Genomic DNA, 27,407 nt, shown 5'->3' with positions numbered 1-27,407 from the left:
CCGCCACCCCCGCAAAAAAATCCAGAAAAATTTCATCTTGCTTCCAAACAAGACATAAGGCACCAGATGTGGCTATGGCTGAAGGGTCTTTGCGGGCTACCAGAGCCCGAGAGCCGAGAGCAGCCTGGCCAATGGGAGTTTGGCATTGAACGTTTTGAAAAACATTTTTGTATTTTTTTGTAAACAAAGGAAAATTCCTAAGTCCTGGAGTTTTTTTTTTTTTTTAATAACAAATCGAAAGGTGGAAAGGCATCATAAACTTTCCGTTTTCAGCTTTTTAACATAAAGAGCTTCACCTAATCCTGGTCACGAGTCTTCTACACCGTGGCCTGGACCGCGCATTTGCGCGCAGCCGTGTGACCTTGGCCGGCCACTGCGGCGCGCAGGGCGGCGGCGGCGGGCGGGGCTCGGCGGGGAGGGGGCGGGGCCGGCGGGCGGGGGCGGAGCTCGCCCCACTCCCAGCCCAGGCGATAAAGAGGGGCTGGGCGGTTGTCGTAGGTTCTGCGGCGCTGAAGCGGAGGCGTGGGGCCTTTAGGTAAGATTGGAGGGTCGGGATCCTCGCGGAGCCGCGCTCCCAGCCCGGCACTGGGGCACTTGAGCCGCTGCTTTAGCAGCTGGGCTGTAGGACTGAGGGGTTTGGAGGGTCCGAGCTGGCGCGCTCACCCCGCGCCGGCCTCCGCGCCCGGGGACTGCGAGCTCCGGCTCCCTTCCCTCCGCCCGCGTTCCCGCAGCATCCCGGCGCCGGGGCCTCCCGGCCTGTCTTTAAACTTCCCGGCTTCTTTTGTATACCAGGAGAAGAGGGGAGCGGACGCATTCCCAGTTCCGCGCGCCCCCGCCACCCACCCACCCTCTATTCCGCCGCCTCCCCCCTCCCCCTTCCCGGGAATACCTTTCGAACCTCGAATCTGAAGAGAAGCTCTTGTAATTTAGGGTCAACCGATCGCACCTTGAAAGGAGGTTATAACCCCATTTCTGAGTGTCTGGACATTCTTCTCTATCCCTGGAGGTCTAAATTTTGAATTTTAAAAAGCAAGGTGGGGTCGCAACTTAGACATTTCAAGTACGTTGTTGGTTTTCTTGGGCCGGCCTGGGGCCGCACCCTTCTTGGAGTCTGACGGCTGACTTTTAAGGAGACGTTAAGTAGTGATTTTCTCCATGGATCCTGGAAATGTACCAAGTAACGTTCTATTTCTCCTCTGACGCATGTGAGTTCTCCCCTTTAGCCTGCATCTCACACGAAAAAGAGATGGGGTTAGTGACTCCCCCTGGCATCATTGCAGTGTGGCCTGTTGCCACCTTGTGAAGACTGTGGCGCAGGAGGCTTCCTCCGCTTTTGCTTTCGACCAGTGCTTTCCTTTTTTTCCTTGCTGTAGTGCCTTATGTCCACTTTGAAAGTGCCTCTTGCTGTGGCCAGCTGATTCTTTTAAAACTCCTCTTCTTGGCTAACTTTTAAAAGATACCAGGCGGCCCCAGCGGAGACCTGCCTACCATTCTCTACTGCAATAACTGTGCTGTGTTTAGTCGCTCAGTCGTGTCCAACTCTTTGCGACCCCATGGACTGCAGCCCTCCAGGCTCCTCTGTCCATGGGGATTCTCCAAGCAAGAATACTGGAGTGGGTTGCTATGCCCTCCTCCAGGGCATCTTCCCAACCCAGGGATCGAATCCAGCTCACACACATTGCAGGGGGATTCTTTATGGACTGAAAGGGAAGTTCTTTATGGACCACCAGGGAAGCCTGCATTAACTCTGTTTCATTCTATCAGATGAAACTGAGTTAGTTAGTTAGCTTCTGTATTTTCAAACGGAACTGTAAGGAAAACACCCCATTATGCTGAGTTGCTTGTAAGATAAAATTCCAAATAAAAATGGATATTAGAGTGAGGCAAGCAGGTGTCTGGTGGAATTCAGCTTTGAGAGCTACAGGTACAAGCTCTTGAAAAGAAATGCATTAAAAATTCTGGGCCAACTCCAGACTGCCGTAAACAAAACCTAGCCCAGAGGTGCTTGAGTCTTTCCAAAACAGATGATGTGGTATTACCTACGCCCCATATTTTTGTGAAATATCATCACAGTTGGCTCTACATGTATGACCTCAAAGAGCAGGGCTGTGAGGCGGCCCTCTGATGAGGGCCCTCTTTAAAGAACTAGAGACTAGAGTTCCTGGAATGAACTCTAACTCTATTATAATAACTCCTGAGTTATCAGATCAGCCCATAAATTTTACAAAGCTAAAGATGTAGCCCACACCATATCAAAGTAGCCTGTGATTGACAAGACATTTCTCAAAAAGCAGGAGACCTCAAATACAGGTGAGATAATCCAAAGATTACTTTATGTTTAATTGTGAGAATCACAGATCAGAGAAACAGCTCTAACCTACCTCTTTGCCCTACCTTATCTAGTTTCATCTGTGGGCAGTGGTGGCTTTGGGATCCACCTAGAATCCACCTAGAATTTGACACTTGGTTTGCTTGCAGAGAAATGATAAAGTTCATGTGTCATGGCATAGTGATCAAGGGCCTGGACATGGCCACAGACCAGGGTTTGAATCTCGACTCTACTCTTTGCTGGCTGGGTAATGGTGAGCATGCTATTTAACCTCATTTTCTTATGTGTAAAATGAGTGTGTGCTAAGTCTCTTCAGTCGTATCTGACTCTTTGCGACCCTGTGGACTGTAGCCCGCCAGGTTCCTCTGTCCATGGGATTCTCCAGGCCAGAATACAGGAGTGGGTTGCCATTTCCTACTCCAGGGGATCTTCTGACCCAAGGATCGACCCTGAGTCTCTTATGTCTCCTGTATTGGCAGGTGGACTCTTTACCAGTAGCGCCACCAGGGTGTTGTAAGAACTAAATGAGATGATGTGTGGCACCTGATAAGTGGAAAACAAATGTGGCTGTTAATAGTTCAGATCCCCATGTTCCTTGCTGAGGGTAGCTTATTCCCAGTTCTCCAAAGAAGGCACACACAATTCAGAATGTTGATCAAAAGAATTGCCTGACTGTGGACCAAATGTATGAAACTGTGGCTTCTGTATTTTCAAATGGAACTGTAAGGAAGACACCCCATTATGCTGAGTTGCTTGTAAGATAAAATTCCAAATAAAAATGGATATTAGAGTGAGGCAAGCAGGTATCTGGTGGAATTCAGCTTTGAGAGCTGCAGGTACAAGCTCTTGAAAAGAAATGCATTAAAAATTCTGGGCCAACTCCAGACTAGCCCAGAGGTGCTTGAGTCTTTCCAAAACAGAGGATGTGGTATTACCTACGCCCCATATTTTTGTGAAATATCATCATAGTTGGCTCTACATGTACGACCTCAAAGAGCAGGGCTGTGAGGCGGCCCTCTGATGAGGGCCCTCTTTAAAGAACTAGAGACTAGAGATCCTGGAACATATCACCAGAATGGCCCTTCCTTTTGAGGAAGCAGCAAATTTCTGGGTTTAAAGAGTTCTGAGATGTCTGGCAGCAGGAGCTCAAGAGTAGCTGGGAGGGGCTGTTCATTATGATGATGGCTTTCTGTTTGTCTCTACTTGCTGATGTAATTACTTTTCTGAGCTGAGTGATCTTTGTGTCGGTGACTCAGCTTGCCTGGCTGTATTTGTCCAAGGTGATACAGAGGCAAAGCCCCAAGTCCCCAACACTACTAGCCTCCAGGTAGTGTTACTTTGAGCTACTTGTGAGCTACTGTGCTGTGTTGAGTTGTGTCCGACTCTTGACTTCCTCATAGACTGCAGCCCACCAGGCTTCTCTGTCCATGGAATTTTCCAGGCAAGAACCCTGGAGCGGGTTGCCAGTTTCTGCTTCAGGGGATCTTCCCACTCCTTGGATTTGAACCCACATCTCTTGCGTCGCCCACGTTGGCAAGTGGGTTCTTTACCACTGCGTCACCACTGGCCCCTGGTAAATAGAAGCAAGATCCACCCAGCGTGGCTTTGCAACTAACCTGTTGCCTTGGGACAGGGACTTTCATTTCCCAGGGCCTCCATTAATTTCCGTAAAATAGAAACATTGGGTTTAATTTTTGAAAATACCTTTAGCCTTAAAGATCATCAGCCTCTAAGGCTCCCGGCTCCTAGGAACAGTAAGTATACCCCTGGGCATCTGTGAATCTTGTGGCAACGTTGCCTGTGTACAGTCTCTTCTCCAGTGGCCTTGGTTCAACCAGATTATTTCAGAAGCTGAATTCACAAGAAGTTTCCCTGCCAGAGAGTTTAACTATGGTTAAGAAGTCAGGCCTAGGTTTAAACACTGTTCTTCCACATTACCAGTTCTGAGGTCGGTGTATTCATTTTCTATTACTGTGGAAACAAATTGCCACAAAGCTAGTGGCTTAACACAACACAAATTTATTAGTCTTACGGTTCCATCCATCAGAAGTCTGACCTGGACCTCACTGGGTTCAAATCAAGGTGTCAGCAGGGCTAGGTTCCTTTCTGAGGACCTATGTGAGAGAACCTGTCCCCTTGATCATTCAAGCTATTGGCATGGCCCAGTCCTTGTGATTGGAGGACTGAGGTGCCATTTCCTGGCTGAGTGTCAGCTGAGGACCATTCTTCACTTCTGGAGGTCACCTATATGCCTCGGCTGTGACCTCTGTGCTCTGTCCTCAAAATCCTGGTGAGTAGGCAAAGTCCGTCTCACTCTTTGAATCTTCAGTTGTCTGTGTAGTCTCTGATTAGAAATGCTAAGTCCTGGGTACCCCCTAAGACCTACAGAATCAGAACTTCTAGGGGCAGGGCCCAGCAATCTGTTTTAACAGCCCTCCAGATGAGTCTGATGCCCACTGAAGCTAGAGAACCAGGACTGGTACTCTATTTTATTTTCTACCTAGTCTCTAGCATTAGTTGGTATCCACCTCCACTAGACTGTAAGGTTCTTGGGAGTGGGGCTTTACCTGGTTTAGCAGACACTGTACCCCAGTGTCTAGCACCTCAGCTTACATGGGCTCATAAACGGTCACTGTGGAGATGACTGGGGGGTAAGTGTCAGGACCGAACTTACTTTGTAGAGTAAATATACCCACAATGAATTCCTTAAGTTTGTTGGGTCATTGGCATGGTAAATGTTTTATGTTCTGATTTATTTGGATTGTTTAAATAGGTAGATAAATACTTGAGGGTGCTTGCTGGGGTTTTCAGATGGACAGCAGCATGTCTTTGTTTTCCTCTGTAAAATAATGGAATATAGGCTTGCACTGCCCATAAACTGGCTACCCAAAACATCTTCAGGAACTCAGGGATGCCTGTATATGTAAATTGCCTTGCTGCTGTTAGCTTCCCCTGAGATCTCGGGTGGATGGAAATGAATAAATCATGATTGGGTTGGTCTTTATTGTAGAATGAAAATCTCTAGTCTGCTTTCTGCTGGCGTCTTTTCTGCAACATCTCTGATCAGTGTGCATTTCATGTGAACATTTCTAAGTGACGGGGAGTTTTTCATATTTCACCAAGGAAATTGATATCCATCTGTGCTGACACTTGGTTGAGTGTCTAGCACATGGCAGGGAGGGAGGAGGAAGTGGGGTGATAGCAAGCAGTTTCTCTTAGGAAGCCCAGAATGCCTCCCTAATTGATCCTAATGCTGTCTTTGGAAAGTACCCCCTTTGGAAAGTTCCCCCTCCTCCTTCCTTGGTGGCCCTTAACCATGTTTGAAGATAGTTACTGTCTCTGACCAGACTTTTCCAAACAGAACAGCCCTGATTTCTCCCACCCATTTCTCTTGGCTTTTACAGCTGTTTATTTTGATGTCCTGATAAACTGGAAGAAATTCAGAAATCTGGCACCTAATCATAAAAATATTATTTCCAGGTCAGGTCTGAGCCCAGGACAGAGTAACCCCAGGACTGTGTGTGCATTTATTTGTTTGTTCCTTTAAGTGCCATGTAACCCATATTGAGCTTTAAAACCCTTGAGTCTTAGATTTCATTATTCTATAAAAGTATTATTATCACTTCACAAATTAGAAACTGAAGTAAAGGAGTTGACTGCTTTGAGGTTATATAAGTTGACAGCAAAGTGGGATTAGAATATGGGTCTCTCAAGTGCTCAGGGCTGGTGCACTGGGATGACCCAGAGGGATGGGATGGGGAGAGAGGTGGGAAGGGGGATCAGGAAGGGGAACACATGTTAGTCCATGGCTGATTCATGTCAATGTATGGCAAAAACCATTACAATACTGTAAAGTAATTAGCCTCCAACTAATAAAAATAAATAAAAAAAAAAAAAAGAATATGGGTCTCTCTTTCAGGACTACTAGAAAATCCTGAATGCCCCCCCCCCCTTTTTTTTCACCCAAATATAGTGTGTGACTAAAATAACTTTTTAGACCTAGGAGACTAGATATACAAGAAATGGTTTTTACCTCAATGTAGCAAATTTTGAAAGCTGTTAGTATTTTTAATACTTAATCAGGTAGAGTGTTAGAAAAATAAAAATTTAAGCTGCAAGTTAAATGACACAGAAATACATTAAAATATTCTCTGTTGAGAGCTCTTTCTGAAAAATATTCATTATTAAGAAAACATATTTAAGCATAAATAAGCTGCTCATAATTCTACCATGCTGTTCATCACATGTCCCAAAATGTTTGGAAATGTTGATGTTCCAAGCTTTTTTTTTAAAGGTATGTTTATGTATGTGTGTGTATTTTAAAGAAAATAATAAAATTATAGCTAAACTGGCTTTTTGTCTTAATACATTGTGAATAGCCTTTCATGTCTGTTACTTTTCATGGCTGTATAGTTCCCCACCATGGAACTGGACCATAATTTACTCATCATCTTGTTGGACATGTGTGTTACCAAATTCTTACTGTTTTAAACAATGCTTATATATCCTTGACTGTTACTTATTCTTCTAGTGAAAAGCCTATTTGACTTGTCCCTGAAGCAATTCCCTTTTAGAGTCAACTTCAGAGCCACCCAGAAAAATCTCCATGTTTCCTAAGATTGGCACCAAGCATGTTCTACCACTCCAAAATGGTGTCTTCCAGTAAGCTCACCCATCATATCCTGTGGACCCTTTTCAGAATGACTTTAGGCTGTTTCTAATAATTAAATCCATTGCTTAAATGAGTCCTAAAATGTTGAAAAAAGCATGCTTCTTGCATCTAAGTGGTTGGTTGGGTGGGTTGGAAAAGTCATGGAAGCTCTGTTGGTTCACCTACCATATGATCTACACTTATGGGCATCATTTTTAAATTTAAAATAGAGGATGTTTTATACTAGGGGGAAGAGTTTCAAGCCTTGAGGTTCAGTTCTCTTTCTTAATGCTGAAACATTTGCCAGAAGTTCAGTGAGTGATGACTACTGAAAGGGAAATTTTTGCAATGTGTGGATTTTCCTATTTCTGATTATAAAACCAGTGCTTGTCTCTTTATAGAGTATTTGGGGAAGTATGGCAAAGAGTAAAGGGTCAGGAAGAGAAATAAGAAATCATAAATAATCCTGCTTAGTGTTAACTACTGTCAGCATTTTAGGGGCATTTATAACATAGCTCTAAAACAATCGGCTATTTTGTCTTTCTGGTGGCTCAGTGGTAAAGAATCCACCTGCAGTACAGGAGATGCAGGTCCGATCCCCAGAAGGAAATGGCAACCCACTCCAGTATTCTTGCCTGGGAAATCCCATGGCCAGAGCTGCCTGGCCAGCTAGAATCCATAGGGTCGCAAAAAAGACAGACACAACTTAGCTACTAAACAACAATGAAGAACTGGACTTCTGATTCAAGTACTACGACCTTGGCATCTGCACACTGACTACTTCCTTTCTCTGCCATTTTTGCCCTCTTGCAACCAAGTCATGGAAGCATCCACTGTGACTACCAGCCAGTCCTGTGGACTTAAAGCTCAATCTTGACACTCCCCATCCCACCCGTATGGCTGGGGGCTGCCTTAGGCTTGGGGCCTGCGATCTCCTCTGCTCATCCAAGTCCAGAGTGTTTGTCCAGCTTTCTGACCTGATGCTACCTTCTGTCTACCCTCTCCACCCTTCTCACCCCAATGCCCCCTCCCTGTCCAGTTTCTTTTTCTGGGAACCTCATGACTTCCCATGATTCATGGTGACTACTGCTTTTTAAGGGCTTCCTTTGGCCAGGCACCATGCTGTGCAGTATGTGTGATTATCCCTGTGTGTACTGGATGCAGAGGGGAGGCCTAGAGGTTGAGGAACACACAGCAAGAAGTGGCAGGGCCAGAAATATCCAGTATCCTTTGTTCACCAGTCAAGAGACAGCTTGTCCCTGAGCCGGTTCACTGTGCAGTTTCTGCTGCTTTTGTTAAGAGATAAGCCTTTCTCAGTAACCCTTTCATCAAAGGGTGGGTTCTCTGCACCACACCCTGTTTATTTGTTTTAATGGTGCTATTCATGCCAAGGACCATTTGGAAGAAAGTCTCCTAGAGGTTGTGATCTCCTCTCTCCTCCTCTGGTGGGGCTGCCGAGGAAGCAGCCATTTCAGAACTTTTAGGAAGAGTCTGATACTCCCTGCCTCCCTCTTTGGGAACCTCTGATGGATGCCTTCCTCTCCTTTCCTCTTGCAGCACTTGTTCCCAGCCCCGGGCTTGTATGAGTGTGTTAAGTCATCCTTTCTACCCAAACGCCCTTGCGTGTAAGGAACCAGGCTGGGAGCTGGAGTGTGATGGGCCTGGGTCACTGACTGGGGTCTGGGGATAGGGGAACACTATAATCTGTTCACTTGACTCATCTGGCTCCAGGCAGAAAGCATTGCAGGGGCGTTGGGTGCCAGCCAGAGGGGCTGGGACCTCTTCCTGGTTTGTTAGGGTATAGAGAACCTGATCTGTTACGGTGCCTCCCATCTCTCAGGTTCAGGGAACAAGAGGGGAGCTCCCTGGAGAGGCCGATAGTCTGGCCAGGAGGTGTGGACACGCCTGTCTGACTTAGGGCAGGAAGTCTGATGTGGTTGTGAATCCGTTTACCACAGATTGGGACTTGAACTCATGTGCTGGGACTCAAACCCAGCCAAAACCTTGCTTGGGACTTGAAGCCATCCAAAACCCTGCTTGGGACTTGAACCCATGTGGCTGGCACTCAAACCCAGCCAAAACCCATGGTACGTGGTTTCAGGACCTAATGAAGCTCAGGTTCTTGATTCATTGCAGAAAGAATTCAGTGAGAGACAAAGTGATAGGTAAGAAGTAGATTTATTCAGATTCTAAGAGAAGCACACTCTGCAGACAGAGTGTGGGCCGTCAGAGGGCAAGTGTGCCCAGAAATTTGGGGTGGTTAGTTTTTATAGGCTGGGTAATTTCATATGCTAATGAGTGGGAGGATTATTCCAACCATTCTGGGGATGGGGTGGAGATTTCCAGGATTTGGGCCACTGCCCACTCCTTGGTCTTTGAACAGTGCCTTGGAAATGTCATGAACCTCCTTCCATAGTTCTTCAGGCACTCTCTTTATCAGATCTAATCCCTTCAATCTATTTCTCACTTCCACTGTGTAATCATAAGGCATTTGATTTAGGTCGTACCTGAATGGTCTGATGGTTTTCCCTACTTTCTTCAATATAAGTCTGAATTTGGCAATAAGGAGTTCATGATCTGAGCCACAGTCAGCTCCTAGTTTTATTTATGCTGACTGTATAGAGCTTCTCCATCATTGGCTGCAAAGAATATAATCAGTCTGATTTCGGTGTTGACTATCTAGTGATGTGCATTTGTAGAGCTTCTCTTGTTTTGTTGGAAGAGGGTGTTTGCTGCGACCAGTGCGTTCTCATGGCAAAACTCTATTAGCCTTTGACCTGCTTCGTTTTGTACTCCAAGACCGAATTTGCCTGTTACTCCAGATATCTCTTGACTTCGTACTTTTGCATTCCAGTCCCCTGTCACAAAAAGGATATCTTTTTTGGGTGTTACTTTTAGAAGGTCTTGTAGGTCTTCATAGAACCATTCAACTTCAGCTTCTTCACCATTACTGGTTGGGGCATAGAGTTGGATTACTGTGATCTTGAATGGTTTGCCTTGAAAACAAACAGATCATTCTGTCATTTTTGAGATTGCTTCCAAGTACTGCATGTTGGACTCTTTTGTTGACTATGATGGCTATTCCATTTCTTCTAAGGGATTCTTGCCCACAGAGGTAGATAATGGTTATCTGAGTTAAATTAACCCATTCCGGTCCATTTTAGTTCACTGATTCCTAAAATGTCGATGTTCACTCTTGCCATCTCCGGTTTGACCGCTTCCAAATTGCCAACATCCCCTGGATCATCGAAAAAGCGAGTTCCAGAAAAACATCTATTTCTGTTTCATTGACTATGCCAAAGCCTTTGACTGTGTGGATCACAGTATACTGTGGAAAATTCTGAAAGAGATGGGAATACCAGACCACCTGACCTGCTTCTTGAGAAACCTGTATGCGGGTCAGGAAGCAACAGTTAGAACTGGACATGGAACAACAGACTGGTTCCAAATAGGAAAAGGAGTACGTCAAGGCTGTATATTGTCACCCTGCTCATTTAACTTATATGCAGAGTACATCATGAGAAATGCTGGGCTGGTTGAAGCACAAGCTGGAATCAAGATTGCTGGGAGAAATATCAATAACCTCAGATATACAGATGACACCACTCTTGTGGCAGAAAATGAACTAAAGATGAAAGTGAAGGAGGAGAGTGAAGAAGTTGGCTTAAAGCTCAACATTCAGAAAACAAAGATCATGACATCCAGTCCCATTAATTCGTGACAAATAAATGGGGAAACAGTGGCAGACATATTTTGGGGGGCTTCAAAATCACTGCAGATAGTGACTGCAGTCATGAAATTAAAAGATGCTTACTCCTTGGAAGAAGAGTTAGGACCAACCTAGACAGGATATTAAAAAGCAGAGACATTACTTTGCCAACAAAGGTCTGTCTAGTCAAGGCTATGGTTTTTCCAGTGGTCATGTATGGATGTGAGAGTTGGACTGTAAAGAAAGCTGAGTGCCGAAGAATTGATGCTTTTGAACTGTGGTGTTGGAGAAGACTCTTGAGAGTCCCTTGGACTGCAAGGAGATTCAACCACTCCATCCTGAAGGAGATCAGTCCTGGGTGTTCATTGGAAGGACTCATGCTGAAGCTGAAAATTCAATACTTTGACCACCTGATTCGAAGAACTGACTCATTTGTAAAGACCCTGATGCTGGGACAGATTGAAGGCGGGAAGAGGAGATGACAGAGGATGAGATGGTTGGATGGCATCACCAACTTGATGGACATGAGCTTGAGTAAGCTCTGGGAGTTGGTGATGGACAGGGAAGCCTGGTGTGCTGCAGTCCATGGGGTCGCAAAGAGTCGGACACGACTGAGTGACCGAACTGAACTGGTACTGTCCTGGCACCTCTGGGTGTGTTATTTCACTTGCTGATTGAGGATCAAGGTCTAGTCTTGTCTGCCATCTTGGTCCCATTTGATTCTAATCGGTTTATGTTGTGTCCTTGGGCTATGTCATTCTTTCAAAAGTTGTGCCCTGCCCCTTTCTCTCCTGTTACAGTAGTGGTGGTGGCGGAGTCGAGGTGTGTGTGTGTGTGTCCAGAGTGAGGTAGGAAATGGCAATAGCCACCACTTTCCTGTGACTGTGTCAAGCACAGTTACCTTCTTTTATCTTCCATCTCCCCATGTGGGGAAGCACCCATGTATAGGTGAGAAAAATGAGGCTCTAGCTGGGGGACAGCCAGACTTTAGTATGTCCAGGTCTGCGCTTTTGACCACTAGCCTTGGGCAGCCTCAGATCCTCACTGCACTGGGGTGTTGGGCAGCTACCCCCCAGGGAGGGTCAGCCTGGGGGAGTGAGCATATAGGCTATGGTAGGTTTTGAAGACCCCAGAGGGAAATGGGGGTGACTCAGCTTTAAAGAGAGTCCAGGCCCAGTTAGATTTTCTTCCTGCTTCCCCACTCATCAGAATGTGACCTTCCTGTCTCCTGGTCATGGGCTTTCTCAGTATCATCTGTAGGCAACACCCACCCCTGTGATTTTTACTTCCTGGTCCCATCCTCTCCACCACCCACCTCCAACTCAAAGGAGGGCTGGGTGGGGTGGGGTGGGGTGGGGTGGGGCAGGGCGGGGCCCACCCACCAAGAACCCTATCTGTTTGCCAGGCAGAGGTCCTGGCCTGTGGGGCTCAGGAGAGTAGAATGTGGAGCCACCCTGTTTGGGAGCAGATATCACCTCCCTGTTGCTCAGGGAAGTCAGGGTGGAGTCGGGAGACTCCTTAGATCTGCTGCTCATGGTTTGGACTTGGGCTAACTTAAAAACCGCCCTGTTGCTCGGCCTCCTTCTCAAGTGAAAGGAGGATTTGGGGCGTTTCAGCCCTCCTCTCTTCTCCCCTGACGGTCACTGCTGCACCTCTAAGCATTAACAGAATAGGGACTAGACAGAAGAGTTAACCTGGAACCTGCCCTTACTTTTCAGAGTGAAGAAGGAGGTGTCCCCATCACACCAAGGTGGGGAGCCAGAGCTTCAGTGCCCTAACTAAGCCTTTGCCCTGTATTTTGCCACTGAACTCCTGCTGGCGTCCCCCAGGGTCCCCCCTTTGGTGTGATGCACTTTGAGGCTGGCCTGGAAAAGTGATGCTTGCTGGGCTCAGCTCAGCCAGCAGCTGGAGGTGGGGCCTGCAGAGCTCGAATTGCAGGCGCTGCCTTGTGTACTCCGTTCACTTTATCGTTGGAGTGAGTGCCCCCGATGCAGCAGATCGTGCTGTCCCACTGCTCCGCCGTGACCACTGAGGCTCAGAAGGACGGAGTTTCTGCAAGGGTGCGCGCCTGCCGTGGGTGAGGGCCGGGGCGGGCATGGTATGCTCTGCCTCCCTGCAGCTGCCCCTCCCACCAGGCCTGACAGCGTTTCTTCAGCCAGCTGAGGTCTCCCACTGCAGAGGGACCGCAGTGTTTCCTGAAGCCCCCAGACCTTCCAGCTCTTGGTTTCTGAGGCACCCGGCAATCACCTGTTGGTTTGTGACAATGCTTTGTGTTCCTTCCTTCTAGACTCTGTAGCTGGTCGCAATGGCAAGCAAAGGAGGGTACATCCTGCTTGGGCTCCTGTTCTTCCTGGCTGTCCTCTGCCAACTAGGTGAGTGATCCAGAGGGGCTTGGATCTGGGTCACGTAGGTTGCTTCAGCCCTAAGTTTTTCTTAGGCTTCAGGATGACCAGGCTGGTGCCATGGACCCGGGCCCGGCTTCGGCTCTTTCGCCATCAGTGTTACAGGTCCAGGGTGATATGACTGCTCCTTCCTACGTTACAGCCCTGCCCTCAGAACCCCTTCCTGAGTTACAGTTCATCCTGGGTGACAGAGCTGCTTTTGTGGGGGAGAGATTACATACCGCCTCTTAAGTTTCACCCCTCGCACTGCCAGCGGCCGGGGCTGCCAACCCATGCCATCTTCAGAGTGCTGAGCTCAGCGGCCGCCCCGGGTGCTCCCATGTGACGCTGCTGTGGCTGAGGGTACTGTGGTTATAGCAGCAGCAGCTGCCGCCCACAGCATTCATGAGCCAATCACTGTTCTCAGCATCTTAACACTATCTACTTATTTAATCCTCATGTCCATCCTATGGAGCAGGGGCTGTTCATTGCCACTTTCTAGATGACATGACTGAGGCCCAAGAAATGGTTTGTAAAATATCACACTGAAGGGCTGCAGACACAATTCAAACCCAAATAAGCCTTTCATCAAAGGGTCTGCACCTATTTCCGTCACCAGCCTACCCCGCCCCGCTTCCTATAGATACTCATTACCTCTAACGGTAGGAACACCTGTGTTTACTTTGCTTCGTTATACAAATCAGAGGTCATTTTCTGCCTCTGTTATGTTGGTATTACTAATTTTTTTTTTTTTTGAGGAGCAGGGATGGGAGACAGAAAAGAAAGCCGCCATGTAGTGAATAGTACAGTCATCTGTGTGTTAGAGCGTGTCTTAGAGCTTACAGTGTTAGCAGCTTCCATATGGTGAACGCTTACTATGTACCAGGGCCTGGGCCAGACCCTGTCTCATTTAATCCTTAGCCATCTCCCTGAGGGCTCAGTGCTGTTATTCCCGTTTTACAGTTGAGGAAACTGAAGCAAAGAAGAAATTGGCCTAAGCTCATGTTTGAGCAAGTTCTCCCTTTCTGAGACAAGACAGAAGTCATGGCCTCCCCGCCCTCTTCCCCACTGTTGACCTTAGCCCAAAGTGGTTTGTAATGTAGTGACTGTGTTACAACATACATTATTGTCACAGTTCTACCCAGTGAATTTTCTGTAATAAGAACAGCCTGGGAGACCTCCCTGGTGGTCCAGTGGTTAAGACTTCGCCTTCCAATACAGGGGATGTAGATTCAATCCCTGGTTGGGGAGCTAATATTCCACTTGCCTCATAGCCAAAAAACCAAAGCATAAAGCAGAAGCAATATTATAACAAATTCAATAAAGACTTTAAAAAATGATCCACATCAAAAAAGTCTTAAAAGACTAGCCTGGTCACACCTGCTTTCCAACAGTCTACATTTGTTTATGGAGCTTGGGTTTGGTGCCATTAGCCATTCTGTGACAGGTCTTGGGGGCACTTAGGTCGTTCCCGAGGGAGTTGGAGTGTGAAGAATGTCCACTTCACCCTGGTTAAGTAGCTGGAATATCAAACAGCCATCCTCTGACTTATTGCTTGCCCCTGGCCTGGTCTCCTCCGTGATTATGGTTGGTTTCTTCTCTGTTTCACTCAGGACAGTTAGAAGAACATCATGGTAAACAAACCAAGCGTGGGCTTCAGAACCGACCGTCTGGGTATAAGTCCCAGCTCTCCTCTTAAGGGCTGTCTGCCTTTTGATGAGTTAGTTAACATCTTAGTTTAAGCCTGCCTCTTACAGCAGTTCTCTGAAGATTGAAAGTTTAGATATTTGAACACTGTGTTAGCTGTGAATATTTCTGCCTCACAGAAGTTCCAAAGGTGAGCTCGCTTTCCTCTGTCCGAAGGTTTGTCAGGAAGCCAAATGAACTCTGGCTGTAGCCAGGAGAAAATGTACTCCCATGGGCAGCCTTTCCAAGTGGCCCTCTTGGATCGCAAGGCGAGAATATCCTCTCCCTCTTCACTCTTTGCTCTATCAGAGGAACACACTTCTGGAGCTGGGGAAGATTGTTGAGAAGTGGCATCTTTGTCCCTTCTCATGGTGACTGCCGTCTCACGCAGGCATGGCAAGCACTGAGCCTGGCAGAGAAGAGGCAGGGGGGACCAGCGGAGCCCGGCCCTGGACCTGGGGGCTGCTGCATGCAGTGCTTTGGGTGTTCTTGATGGAGTCACACCTCCTCTCCAGACATCTGTCTTATCTGCAAGCAAAATGGAGGAGGGGGGGTTTGGGAGGCTGATGTTTCAAAGTTTAACCTGGAACCTTCACAAATCAGAGGGTCCTCTGCTAGTTGGGATTTCACACCTGTGAAGGCAGACGTGGTCATTTAAGATGTTATAGAGTGCTTCACTCCTGACTGTGCTCAGAAAGTGAGGAGCCACTTTCTTCTGGCCTTCTGAAAATTCTTCTCCCTGGTGATAAACCCAGGCTATGGCCTTAGGACTAAAAGCTCTTGGGTGCTAAAACCCACATTTTGGTCTTGGTTTCACTATGCCATTCTTTTATGACACTTTACACATTTCGTCTTTGAAAATGTCTTCTCATCAGTTCAGTTCAGTTGCTCAGTAGTGTCCGACTCTTTGCAACTCCATGAATCGCAGCACGCCAGGCCTCCCTGTCCATCACCAACTCCTGGAGTCTACCAAAACCCATGTCCATCGAGTCAGTGATGCCATCCAGCCACCTCATCCTCTGTCGTCCCCTTCTCCTCCTGCCCCCAATCCTTCCCAGCATCAGGGTCTTTTCCAGTGAGTCAACTCTTCACATGAGGTGGCCAAGGTATTGGACTTTCAGCTTCAGCATCGGTCCTTCCAATGAACACCCAGGACTGATCTCCTTTAGGATGGACTGGCTGGATCTTCTTGCAGTCCAAGGGACTCTCAAGAGTCTTCTCCAACACCACAGTTCAAAAGCATCAATTCTTCGGCACTCAGCTTTCTTCATCGTTCAACTCTCACATCCATACATGACTACTGGAAAAACCATAGCTTTGACTAGACGGACCTTTGTTGGCAAAGTAATGTCTCTGTTTTTAAATATGCTATCCAGGTTGGTCATAACTTTCCTTCCAAAGAGTAAGCATCTTTTAATTTCATGGCTGCAGTCACCATCTGCAGTGATTTTGGAGCCCAAAAAAATAAAGTCTGACACTGTTTCCACTATTTTCCCATCTATTTACCATGAAGTGATGGGACCAGATGCCATGATCTTAGTTTTCTGAATGTTGAGCTTTAAGCCAACTTTTTCACTCTCCTCCTTCACTTTCATCAAGAGACTTTTTAGTTCCTCTTCACTTTCTGCCATAAGGGTGGTGTCATCTGTATATCTGTGGTTATTGATACTTCTTCCCAGCAATCTTAATTCCAGCTTGTGCTTCTTCCAGCCCAGCATTTCTCATGATGTATTCTGCATATAAGTTAAATAAGCAGGGTGACAATATATAGCCTTGACGTACTCCTTTTCCTATTTGGAACCAGTCTGTTGTTCCATGTCCAGTTCTAAATGTTGCTTCCTGATCTGCATACAGGTTTCTCACGAGACAGGTCAGATGGTCTGGTATTCCCATCTCTTTCAGAATTTTCCACAGTTTACTGTGATCCACATAGTTAAAGGCTTTGGCATAGTCAATGAAACAGAAATAGATGTTTTTCTGGAACTCTCTTGCTTTTTCAATGATCCAGTGGATGTTGGCAGTTTGATCTCTGGTTCCTCTGCCTTTTCTAAAACCAGGTTGAACATCTGGAAGTTCAGGGTTCACATATTGCTGAAGCCTGGCTTGGAGAATTTTGCGCATACATATGGGTATTGCCAAATATGTATGTGGAATATGACTCATCTTTGTCCTGTCACCACTGTTATATAAAACAGAAGGGAAGATCAGTGAAACTTGAAGTCTAGCCACCAAAGAGGAATCCTAAGAACGGAATGAGAGTGGTAGTCATTTTTCAAACTGGGGAACCAGAGGCATTTGCTTCTAATAGGAGCCAGCCCTGTGTTCAGTGTCTCTGTGCAATGACTCTTCACCCATATGGGTTTAGGATACACGGCTGCTGCCCGTCCCTTGGCTGTGTTTGCTTCTGGTGATGGGCCAGTCCCTCAGCAGGGAACAGCCACACCGAGGATGCCTTATCCCAGAGGCCATCAGACTTGTTCTGTAGAGGGCCAGATAGTAAATATTTTAGGCTTTGCAGGCCAAGAGACAAAAACCAAGGGTATTTTGTAGGCTTTTGTATAAATAAGAGAGAAAACAAGTTTCTCTAAGTTTTTAATTGAAGATTCAAAAATTAATAATTGAGTACAATTATTTATGATACAGCCCTACTAATAAAAACGGAATTATTTCTGGGAGAATAACATTTTGCTTACACTGATTCAAAAGTCAGTGTTCCCCATCATCACATGAGTTGCAAATGTTCATGTGTTTATACTGATTTGTAATAGATTTAATGTATTTCATCTTGGAACATGTCTTTTCACACAGATAGGTGCTACCAAATACCGATGATCAGTCCATGAGAATGTGATGTCAGAGCATATTTGTTGCAGAAGATGTTTATAGAATTCTGCTAGTTTATCTTCTTGATGGGTGCCTTTCAACATGTTATTAACATTGCAGATTAATTGTTGCGGTCCTTTAATGGACCGGAACCTTGTGGTACGGAGTCGACGATAAGAAAGTGAAAGAGAAAGAGGCTGATATCCCTTGGTTTACGCAGAGGACCAATAAAGTCCTTGACACAGGACTTGCATCGCTCACGAAGGCACCAGGCGCCCTCTCGAGGGGGTCTTAGAAGCCCGGGCAGAAAAGGGAGCATGACAGGTCTCCACGCTCCAGAGAGTCAGCCAGAAAAGGAGAGAGAGAGAGAGAGAGACAAAAAAGACCCGGGGACCCAAGCTCTGATGGAGCAAAGGTGCTTTAATGATTTTTCTATGAGTATATATAGGCTGCAGTACAAGAAACTTCTTCCGGGAATGATAGAGATCAGAAAACCAAATGTACAGCAAACGTTACCAAGGGAACAAGGGGTAATGTTAGTCACAAGGTTGGGAGACAATCCATATCTCAAGAAAGGGGAAGGAGATTAAGCTGTTTTGTCCTAAGGAGAATGTTTACTAAAGGAGACTCATGCTTGCCTCACACAATGACCTCAGTTCCTGGGAGCAGCATGCTGTTCCGCTTGAAGAGGGACAATGGACTCATGAGAGACAGCATGTAGGAATCCTCCCGTCAGACATTCCCTGACAATTCCCCCTTATTTATTTATAATATTTGTAAGAAGAGTTCTGACCATCAGAGTTTGTTTAGTTTTGACAATCTTTGCATGAAGGCAACGGTAGACAACAAATATAATTGTTAAGACAATCACCAAAATTATGGTTCCAGATCCAATGCTATGAGTAAGACTTTGAAACCATCCACGTGGGTCTAGCCCAGATAATTGATCAGCTAATTGTTTAGCTAAAGTTTCCATATCAATGGAAGAGGGCAGATTATTAGAAAAGGTTTCAAATATTTCTTTTTGTAATAACTGTACATTCAGAGAGGCATTATCATGTATGTTTTGTAAATGATACTTGATTTGTTCCCGGTTGTAGGCACTATTATTAAAATGAACAGGAGTAACACAAAATTGAGTAGAATTCCAGTCACATTTTAGCATCACCTGTTTTTGTACATCTGTTAATTGATCTCCAACCCATTCGATGGCTGTTTTCAGTTCCTGTATTTCTTCTTGAATTTCCTCATCTATCTGAGTCTGAGTGGGCCATATAGTATGGGCATCTTTAGTCCAATTTTGAATAAAATTATGTGTCTGAACAGAGGTTTGTAAAGCAACACCAGTGACAGCAGCAGTGGTGCAAATGGCTATTAATCCCAAAATACTAAAAATCAGCCATCCAATGAATCGTTTAGATCGCCGGAGCAATTTAGTAAGCAACCAGGAAGCAAGTCCAGCCATGGGACTTTCTTCTCAGGGCCGTTGGAGATTTATTGATAACCATAGACTACGTCGAGATCGAAGAATTAAAAGAGAATCATATCTTAAGGAAATAGAGGAGTTAAGACAAGTACATAATCTGCAATTTATGCAAGTTACAGAACGTATAGTCTTATTGAATTGTAAGTTTCCTATAGCTGTAACAAAAGGAAATGGAACACAGGCTTGTATAAAATATGATTGATTATAGCGAAAGAAATAATTGCTATAGCTATGATTGGTCCCTGTGGAATGTCTGGTCCAAATCCCAAGTTCTTCGGTGTTTGCAGCAAGTTTTCAGATGTCCCATTGTTTAGGCCCAATCTGTTTATCAAAGATGATTCGAGGATGAGGTGGGCGCCATTCCATCATCAAGCTGGCCAAGAAGTCCTCTGTCATGATAATGTTCCATTGTAGTATTAGTAACCTTCCATGTTACTTGAGTAATATAATCATACATAGTATTGTTAATATCATCTGAGCAGTTCAATAGCCACATATTGTGGGGTTCCCAATTGACAATTGTATGATTAGCTATAAACATTAATTTTCCTGGTTTGGCCTGACATTTGTCTCAATGAACAGAAATATATTTAAAGTTCTTATTAGTAAACCCTTGGCATGTTGTTCTTAGTTCTTTCCCTAATTCTTTCCCTAAAGTTTCAGTAGTGTAAACATGGTTCACTGACAAAGAAAGGGCAGTAAATAATCCAAGTAGTGTCCGAAAATCCTTTTCTGGAGGCAGGACGAAAGCCCAAGTTTGTCGACTAACGTTTATACATAATTCTGCTGGGCTCATACATAAAGGAAGGACTTCATAACCTAGAACGATATTAATTAGTTTTTCTTTTTCTTCAGAATGAGAGGGCCCCTCCAGTTCCAAGGAGGGGGCATATGTGTTGACTCATTAGTGGATGTGATTGGTTCTATATCTGTCCATTTTACAACCTACAATAAAAAGGGGGGGTTAGGTATATAAGTCCAGTAAGTGTGATCAATCAGGTCAGCCTGAGCGGGGGAAGCAAAAGCAAGCAAAGCAAGCATAGCGAAGAAAAATATTTTTAGGATTCCGAGGCATTCCCTATTGAGAAATCAGGTTTTCAGTTTAATTAGTAAGGGTTTTTATCTGTCCCCAAGTAGGGAGATCATAAGGTCGATGACGTCGAGTGCGGCGTTTTTTGGAAATTTTTAATGTCGCCATGGCTTATATTGGAATTCTTTCTTCCTGGGTTTTTTGCTGTTTCATCTCTAGTCTGAATGCTGGGGGCCCCCGTAGGTTGAATCTTCTGAAGAGGAAGTCATGTGAGCTCGTTGGATCCATCTGGAGAAATAGAAGCATATCCTTTCCCTGTAAGATTAGTTTCTTAGATTTCTATTGATTAGTTAACCCGTCTTGATATCAAATGGGCAAAGGAAAGGAGGTGTCCTATAATGTTTAAAAACTTCTTTTTTTGTTTGTTTTTTGCTTTTGTCAAAACATCTGTTTGTGGTAAGTTTAAAAACTTTAAAACAAATAAGGCTATATTAACAATAGTTATAAAGAGAGGAAAGCGATAATGATGAAAACATTCTTAGGAAATATTTCAGTCCAAAAGAAAAAAAAAAAATCATTCAGAAGTCTGTTTGGGACTGGTATTTGGCTGTGGTTTGTTGTTATTTGGGGCAAAGGATTAGGAGTGACCATTCAAATATTTTTTCCTAAGTGAAATTATTGAAAAGGTGATGCAGAACAACTTGACAAATGAAATGTTGCTCACATCCAAATATATTTGACCTTGTCCTTGAAAAAGAAATGCAGCTTAGCAACTGTTGAATCTCACTGTTCAGTGTGTTAAAGAGGATGACTACACTTCCAAGACAGACCTGAAAAGAAGGCAAACATTCCACATTTCTGATATTCTTAGGAACAAATAATCCATTCGGGAAATGGTGTCTTTTTTTTTTTTTTTTTTTATGCCGTTTTCGCCCTGCTTTAAGAATCCTACACATTGGGAACAGAAATAGTCACACCAACAATAGTTATAGGCTTAAAGACTACACTACACCAGAATCTAGCAAAGTTTGCTCTGGACAAGGAAGACAAAAGTGTCCCTGTGTATTTTCTCTTATTTAATTTTTTATTTGCAGTTACAGTGTGTAATGTGTTTGTCCAATCATGTCTTGTGTTTGTGGACTATAAGGAATGTCTGCAATCTGTTTAATAGAGAATGAATGTAAAAATTGTTTGACCTGCTTAGAAATATAGGCAGAGTCATTGTCTGTTTTTATAGAATTAGGTGTTCTCATTATCGTGAAGTAAGTTGATAGGTGGGTTATAACATGTTGTGTAGTCTTACCTTAGAGAGGTGTTGCCCCTAGAAAAGAAGAATTTGTATTGATCGAGACATGTAAGAAGGAAGAGGAAGAAAGTTCAGGACAATGAGTTACATCAATTTGCCATAAAATTTTCCTTCATTTGTATAAGCCTTTTTAAAATTTTAGCACTAAATATCTTTAAAAGTTAAAAGGCCAAAACAAAGTATGATAGCATAATAAACAAATGTAATGTTTATTTCAAATAAACATACCATACTTTGTGGTTTTCATTGTGATCCACCCAAGCATTTCAGCTGTATTTTTTAATATATTTGTAGTCTGAATGTATCTGTTGACCAAAGTTAATTTTGTTAAATATTGTTTTCTCAGAATTTTTCTCTTGTTTTTAATTTGGTTTAATTTGGAAAAAGAACATTTGCTGTAGCTAGAACGACAATGAAAAACTAGTCTAGTAAAGCTTATGTAAATACCACTTTATTTTATAATGTTTAATGTTATAATGTTTCAACAATTAAAAAAAATATTTTTGTATTCATCATTTTATTTGCCATTTCTTATATCTTTCTATTAAAAGCATATATTTTACTTTTCTATAGCAACCATGAAATGTCTTGTATGTTAGCATTTTATAGACCGTTGAACATATTTCTCAAATCATATTATATTATATATATATATCCATCCCTATATAAATATATATTTATATTCATTAACAGCTCAAAATCTCTTCAGCTCTTCTGCAAGAAAAACCCCTTTTAAGAGTAAGCCAATGTTCAGCAATTAACGCTTCAAAATCCTACTTCATTTGGAAATGACCCAGCCATTCAAAAACTTCTACTACTTAGTTCAGCACAACTCTAGAAACCTAAGTCACTCCAATCCCAAGAGATGGCTCCAGATTATAGATAATAGATCATTCTATCAAAAATACAATTATTTCTAAGAGCTTATCTAAAAGTTTTTATCTCATCTATATATTTGTATATATATATATAAAGAGTTACCTTTTTGTTGACAAACTTAGTTTACCTTAAACCAAGGCATAATAAAAGTATTATATAATGTTGATGACTCAAGACATGTCCCAACTAGATTAACAAATAATTATATTTAAATCACATTCACATTTAAATAAACATTATACCCAACATTGAACACCCTTCAGTTCATGTAAGCTGCATCCAAATAGAGCTCATTAACTCCACACTATCCAAAAACAAAGACATACATTGAGACATAGAAAATTTTAGATACATAGGCATAGTTCTCCGTTTGAAATTTAAAATATCCTTTTGTTTTATTTATTTATTTTGAGCTCCACCAATTTGTTAATGGCTGGAGTCCTAGATAGAGTGGGCTGTGTATCCCAAGGACATGATAAGAGTTAACTTAAGGTTTTTTCTTAGGCCTATTTTTGTTTCCCAGGCAGAACTGGAGCTCAAAAAAAAATATTTTAACAAGTTAACCTTTTCTTAACTGCACGTGCAAGAAGAACCGGTTTTGCAATTTCAAAAAAGATTTTATTTTCATCGGTTTTTTCTGGAGTCTAAGAATGTCATAGCCATTCGGTGTCAAAAATATCATTTCTCTTTTTTGTAGCTATAGTATATTATTAATGATATATGCATGAGGGAATTGTCACATGGGAAGTAGAGCTTGGCTACAAAATTCTGACAAATACTAGGACTGTTATGGAGACGGCAATGGCACCCTATTTCAGTACTCTTGTCTGGAGAATCCCAGGGACGGGGGAGCCTGGCGGGCTGACATCCATGGGGTCGCATGGAGTAGGACACGACCGAAGTGACTTAGCAGCAGCAGCAGCGGGACTTTTAAGCATACCTTGAGGTAACACAGTCTACTGAAATCTTTTATGAGGCCCGATATGATTAGGATAAGGGAGAGAGAAAGTGAATCTCTCCCGGTCTAAAGGGTGTAAAGGTATATTTAAAAGGCAGTCTTGTGAATCAGTAATAATAATGTGCCAATTTTGAGGAATAGTAATAGGTGATGGGATCTCTGGTTGCAATGTACCCATAGGTTTCATAAAAGAATTAACTTTTCTAAACTCTGTTAAGAGACACCATTTGTTATGTTTCCTTTTTATAACAAAAATAGAGTTCCAAAAAGAGCAAGATTTTTCAATATGTTTCAATTTTAATTGTGTGTTTATAAGTTTTTTAGTAGCTTGTAATTTTTCTTTCATAAGGGGCCATTGCTTTGTCTAAATAGGCTCATAATTTTTTTTAGTTATTTTAATAATTGTTTTGTTTGTTAAATGAGCAGTGGCCCCTAGGAAAAATGTGGAATGCATATCTGAGTTCGCCATTGTATAAGTAAGTTCCTTCCTATTAGATTAAAGGGTACATTTATCACATAAGGTTTTAATGTTGCAGGTTAGCCTTCTGGTCCCTCACATGAGTATATTTGAACACTTTGATAAACTTCTTGTACTTTAGTTTGAGAAATTCTTGCAATTTGGCAAGAGACCTTTTGTACAGGCCAGGATTTGGGCCATAAATGTTTGGAAATAATAGTAATATCAGATCCAGTGTCAAGGAGACCAGAAAATCTTTTACCATTAATTTTGATATTTATATTTGGTTGGGCATACTCAGATACTAATGATGTCCACAAAGATTGTTTTTGATCTGTACTGTCAAACCCATCTGTCCGTACATTATTAGAAGAATTAATAGAAATGTAAGGTAAAAGAAGTAATTGAGCAATTTTGTCCCCCTTTTTGAATTGCCATAGAATCTGAGATGACATCAGAATTTGAATCTCTCCTTTATAATCTGAATTAATTATTCCAGGGTGAACAGTAATTCCTTTAGAAGTCAGACTAGATCGGCCAAACAAAAGACCAAAAGTTTGTGGGGGCAGGGGTCCAAAAAGTCCAGTAGGCACTCTAGTAGGGACTGTTTGAGGGTAAAGGAAAAAATCATTTAGGGCTGGTATATCGACGGCAGCACTGCCGGATGTTGAGGGTTTGAGGGAAAGGATAGAATTTGCTCCTGTTTGGAGTTCCCTGGAATAGGTTTTCCATCCATATCAAATTTAAATTTACAACTTTTGGCCCAGTGCATTCTTCTATGGCAGCGAGGGCAAATTTTTTGGTATTTTATTAGCCTTCTTAGGGCAGTCCCTTTTTAAATGATTTTCATCTCCACAATTAAAGCATCCTTCATTTCCTTTTCTAAAGGTAGCAGTCAACCAGCATTTGCATCTTTTGAGTTTCTGATCCTAGATTGCGACAAGCTTTCAAATAATCAATAATAATTTTGGTCTCACAAATTGCAGCTATAGCTCTTTGACATTTCTGATTTGCATTCTCATAAGCAAGTAATTTCTCTAGCTGTTTTTTGGTTTCTTCTCCGATTATAGCATGGGAAATAGCAGCTTCTAATCTAGTTTAAAAATTAGCATAACTTTTCATTGGGTTCCAACAAATGAGAGACTTGAAGTTGCGACTGTTGGCAGAGAAGAAGCATTTGGAGCAGCCGGGGCAGGGCTAATAAGAAAATTTTGAGATATTTTGTATTGTTTTAATTGGGCCTTTTGTAAAGTTTAATCATTTAATTTATATTTATGTAATAAGTGTTCTGTTGCTGAATATTGGAAGGGCTAGAATGTACCTTGAAATGGCAGAATTACAGCTTTAATAAGAGCCCATAGGGGCTAGAGATCAATTGGAATATTTTTTCCTTGTTTGGCTGCTCATTTAACATTTTCTTTGACCTGGAGCCAGATTTCTAAATCAAAACTGCATTTATCAGGAAACTAAGGATTATGTTCAACTACTGTTTGAAGATAAGCCTCTATTCATTGCCGTGAAGCCAGAAGTTCCTGAAATTTAAACAAATTGTGAAGTAAAGTAGAAAAATAATGGGGCTGGCCAGCCATTTGACCCATGCCTTAGTACTTACCGACCTCAATAGGTCCCTGAGTCACTCCGCCCGATATGCCACGTATACCAGTGTCCCTGTTCCTTGGCGCCATTTGTTGGGGTCCTTTAATGGACCGGAACCTTGTGGTACGGAGTCGACGATAAGAAAGTGAAAGAGAGAAAGAGGCTGATATCCCTTGGTTTACGCAGAGGACCAATAAAGTCCTTGATACAGGACTTGCATCGCTCACGAAGGCACCAGGCGCCCTCTCGAGGGGGTCTTAGAAGCCTGGGCAGAAAAGTGAGCACAACGGGTCTCCACGCTCCAGAGAGTCAGCCAGAAAAGGAGAGAGAGAGAGAGAGAGAGACAAAAAAGACCCGGGGACCCAAGCTCTGATGGAGCAAAGGTGCTTTAATGATTTTTCTATGAGTATATATAGGCTGCAGTACAAGAAACTTCTTTCAAGAATGATAGAGATCAGAAAACCAAATGTACAGCAACCGTTACCAAGGGAACAAGGGGTAATGTTAGTCACAAGGTTGGGAGACAATCCATATCTCCAAGAAAGGGGAAGGAGATTAAGCTGTTTTGTCCTAAGGAGAATGTTTACTAAAGGAGACTCATGCTTGCCTCACACAATGACCTCAGTCCCTGGGAGCAGCGTGCTGTTCCACTTGAAGAGGGACAAAGGACTCATGAGAGACAGCATGTAGGAATCCTCCCGTCAAACATTCCCTGACAATTAATCACTTCTGGTTGAAAGTAGGAGAAAGCTTCTCAATTGCACAATTAAATGGGCTTTGAAACCTGGACATGCCCTTTGCACATGCCACAGGGTCCGGAAAACCACTGCTGGAACGGTAGTCTGAACTTCAAAAACTATGTCTGCTGCAGGTTTGTGTGGGAAGGCATCCCACTCTGACCCACACTACTGGAGACGGTGGGCTTGCTTCTGCTGCCAGGAGCGTGAGTCCCTGCTCACCTACCAGGTCCTGACGGTCATTCTTCCCGATTCCAGGTCACAGCCTGCAGTGCTACAGCTGTGTTAACCAAGTGGACTGCGCTACAGCCATCAACTGTTCACAGAATCAAGATGCTTGTCTCTACGCTAAGGCTGGTGAGAGCCTCCCCCTCCCCTCTCTGCCTGATGTAATGGGATGAAGAGGGCCTGGGAAAAAATCTGTGCCACCTTCTTTTTTGTTAGACTTGTATTCAATAAGTAATAGCTACCATTCAATAGCACCAGTTGCATACGACACTAAGCACTTTCCATTCGTTTTTGTTTTGTTTTTCCTTTTTTTAAAAAATTTAACACTTTCCATCTACCACTTGGGGTAATATTTTATTCCCGTTTGGTAAACAAGGAGACTCAGATTCAGATTAAGCAACACGCTAAGGTCAAGGAAACCGGCTCAGGATTTGAATATGGAAATCCATCCAGTTCCAACACTTGTTCTCATAACACCTACACTGGCTCCCTCCCAAACTTTTGAGAGCCTGCCATGTGCTAGAGCCTGAGCTAGGAGCTGGAGATACAAAGATGAAGAAAGGAGACAATGAAACTTGTGAGAGGCTTGTGTAGCTGTCACAGATGTCTTTATTTACTTATACTCGTGTATCATTCTCAGGGGAATTTAATATATGCAGAGTCCTAAGGGGACTCAAGCTGAGCTCAGCGGACAAATAGGAAGTAAGAGGACCAAGCGGGGAAGGGTGTTCCAAAGAAAGGCAAAGCAGGTACTGTGGCTCGGTGGCCTCAGAGAGCAAGGCACTCATGGGCTTGGGATGGGCAGTGGCCAGCATTGGCAAGGTCTGTCAAATCTGCATTTTCCAAATTGGTTATACTATGGAATTGCCTCTTCCATAAATCCTATTAAAGCAAAATTTAGGAAATGGTGGACAGAGGCAAGAAACCAGCCACATCATGCCCTCCACTCTTGCTAGGTGTGGTTCTGGATTGAATTGACATGTAGAAAAGATACTGTGAGGCGAGGAGCAGCTATTTCAGGGTCTGCAGCTATTTCAGGGTCTACCATGGTACAAGGTAAACCCCCCAACTTCGATCTCTTAAGAGACAAAAATCAAAACACCCTCCAAGTTAGTTCACTCACACTCTCTATGCAGATTCTTCCCAGCATC

At 43.5% G+C, this 27,407-nt stretch overlaps 1 protein-coding gene across 1 annotated transcript in view; it reads left to right on the top strand.

The window, feature by feature from the left end:
- The first annotated feature begins 451 nt into the window (after nt 1–451).
- Nucleotides 452–27,407, top strand: part of CD59 (CD59 molecule (CD59 blood group)) — a 34,569-nt gene continuing 7,613 nt past the window's right edge. Inside the window, exons 1-3 of the mRNA XM_061151679.1 lie at nt 452–535; nt 12,977–13,061; nt 26,287–26,385. Of these exons, the coding sequence (XP_061007662.1) occupies nt 12,995–13,061; nt 26,287–26,385 (166 nt within the window). The 5' untranslated portion in view covers nt 452–535; nt 12,977–12,994. The remainder of the gene's footprint in view (nt 536–12,976; nt 13,062–26,286; nt 26,386–27,407) is intronic.

Source organism: Dama dama, chromosome 1, assembly GCF_033118175.1.
Source record: "Dama dama isolate Ldn47 chromosome 1, ASM3311817v1, whole genome shotgun sequence".
Lineage (NCBI taxonomy): Eukaryota > Metazoa > Chordata > Mammalia > Artiodactyla > Cervidae > Dama > Dama dama.
Note: the sequence above shows the minus strand (reverse complement) of the source record. Positions and strands in the feature narration are given on the sequence as shown.